Here is a 1321-nt window from a genome sequence, read left to right as displayed (position 1 = left end):
GGTGCCCTTCTTCGAGACCTGGATGTTGACCTGCATGCCTGAGGAGGGGAAGATCCTCAACCCCGACCACCCCTGCTTCCGCCCTGACTCCACCAAGGTGGAGTCCCTGGTCGCCCTCCTCAACAACTCCTCCGAGATGAAGCTGGTGTAAGAGCTCAGCCTGCATGCCCACCCTGCTGGGCCGGGGCAGACCGGGAGGGGAGCGCCCACCCCATCTTCCCCAGCCCCGTGGCTGCTCTGAACGAGTGCCTGAACCCCCCCCGCCTCTCTCTTCCTCGGCAGGCAGATGAAGTGGCACGAGGCATGTCTGAGCATCTCAGCCGCCATCCTGGAGATCCTCAACGCCTGGGAGAACAGTGTCCTCACATTTGAGTCGATCCAGGTGGGCTTGGCAGGAGGATGGTGTGGGGCAGAGCAGGGGTACTGGCACTGCGCTGTGTCCCGAGGAGGGGCCAAGGCTTGAGCAGGGCAGGTGTCCCCTGTCCTCCTGCCCTGAATGCTCCTGCAGCTACTGTGGAGCTTGCTGGCTCCTTCACGACTTGGGTGGGGAACTGATGTGGCTCCAGCCCCTTGCTGCCCCGAACCACCCGTTGGTGGAAGTGGGGCTGGCAGGGGCAGGTTCACCCCTGGAGAAGGGCTTGGACCCTGCAAGCCCACAGCCCCGGGAGGTGATGCTGAGATGAAGCCTGTGTATCCACACATCTGTGCTCATCCACCTCTGCTTCCATCTCCTCTCCTAGAAAATCACAGACAACATCAAGGGGAAGGTGTGCAGCATGGCGGTGTGCGCGGTGGCCTGGCTGGTGGCACACGTCCGCATGCTGGGCTTGGATGAGCGGGAGAAGTCCCTGCAGATGATCCGGCAGCTGGCCACCCCGTTGTACGGCGAGAACACGCTGCAGTTCTACAATGAGCGGTGAGCTCCAGTGCACCAGGCCCTGTGCTGTGCCATCTCCTGCCCTTCTTCCACTTCCCGGGGCCTGCGTGACGCTGTCTCTCTCTGCTGCAGCGTGGTGATCATGAGCTCCATCCTGGAGCACATGTGTGCGGACGTCCTGCAGCAGACGGCCACGCAGATCAAGTTCCCCTCCACGGGCATGGACACCATCCCCTACTGGAACCTGCTGCCTCCCAAGAAGCCCATCAAGGAGGTGCTGATGAGCGTGTTCACCAAAGTGCTGGAGAAGGGCTGGGTCGACAGCCGCTCCATCCACATCTTCGACACCCTGCTGCACATGGGGGGTGTCTACTGGTTCTGCAACAACCTGGTCAAGGTACGGGGTGGAGGAGGGAGGTGGCTGGGCCCCCCCGCGCCGCGGCT

General features: G+C 62.8%; 1 protein-coding gene across 1 annotated transcript in view; it reads left to right on the top strand.

The window, feature by feature from the left end:
- The window catches only part of LOC104072628 (mediator of RNA polymerase II transcription subunit 24), a gene marked incomplete at its 5' end in the record, with an annotated part of 5429 nt that overhangs the window by 223 nt on the left and 3885 nt on the right, over positions 1–1321 (top strand). The window contains 4 exons of the mRNA XM_009572146.1: positions 1–147; positions 283–382; positions 741–916; positions 1010–1274. Coding sequence (XP_009570441.1) covers positions 1–147; positions 283–382; positions 741–916; positions 1010–1274 — 688 coding nt within the window. The remainder of the gene's footprint in view (positions 148–282; positions 383–740; positions 917–1009; positions 1275–1321) is intronic.

Source organism: Fulmarus glacialis, unplaced genomic scaffold (assembly GCF_000690835.1).
Source record: "Fulmarus glacialis isolate BGI_N327 unplaced genomic scaffold, ASM69083v1 scaffold22792, whole genome shotgun sequence".
In the NCBI taxonomy this organism is placed as follows: domain Eukaryota; kingdom Metazoa; phylum Chordata; class Aves; order Procellariiformes; family Procellariidae; genus Fulmarus; species Fulmarus glacialis.
Note: the sequence above shows the minus strand (reverse complement) of the source record. Positions and strands in the feature narration are given on the sequence as shown.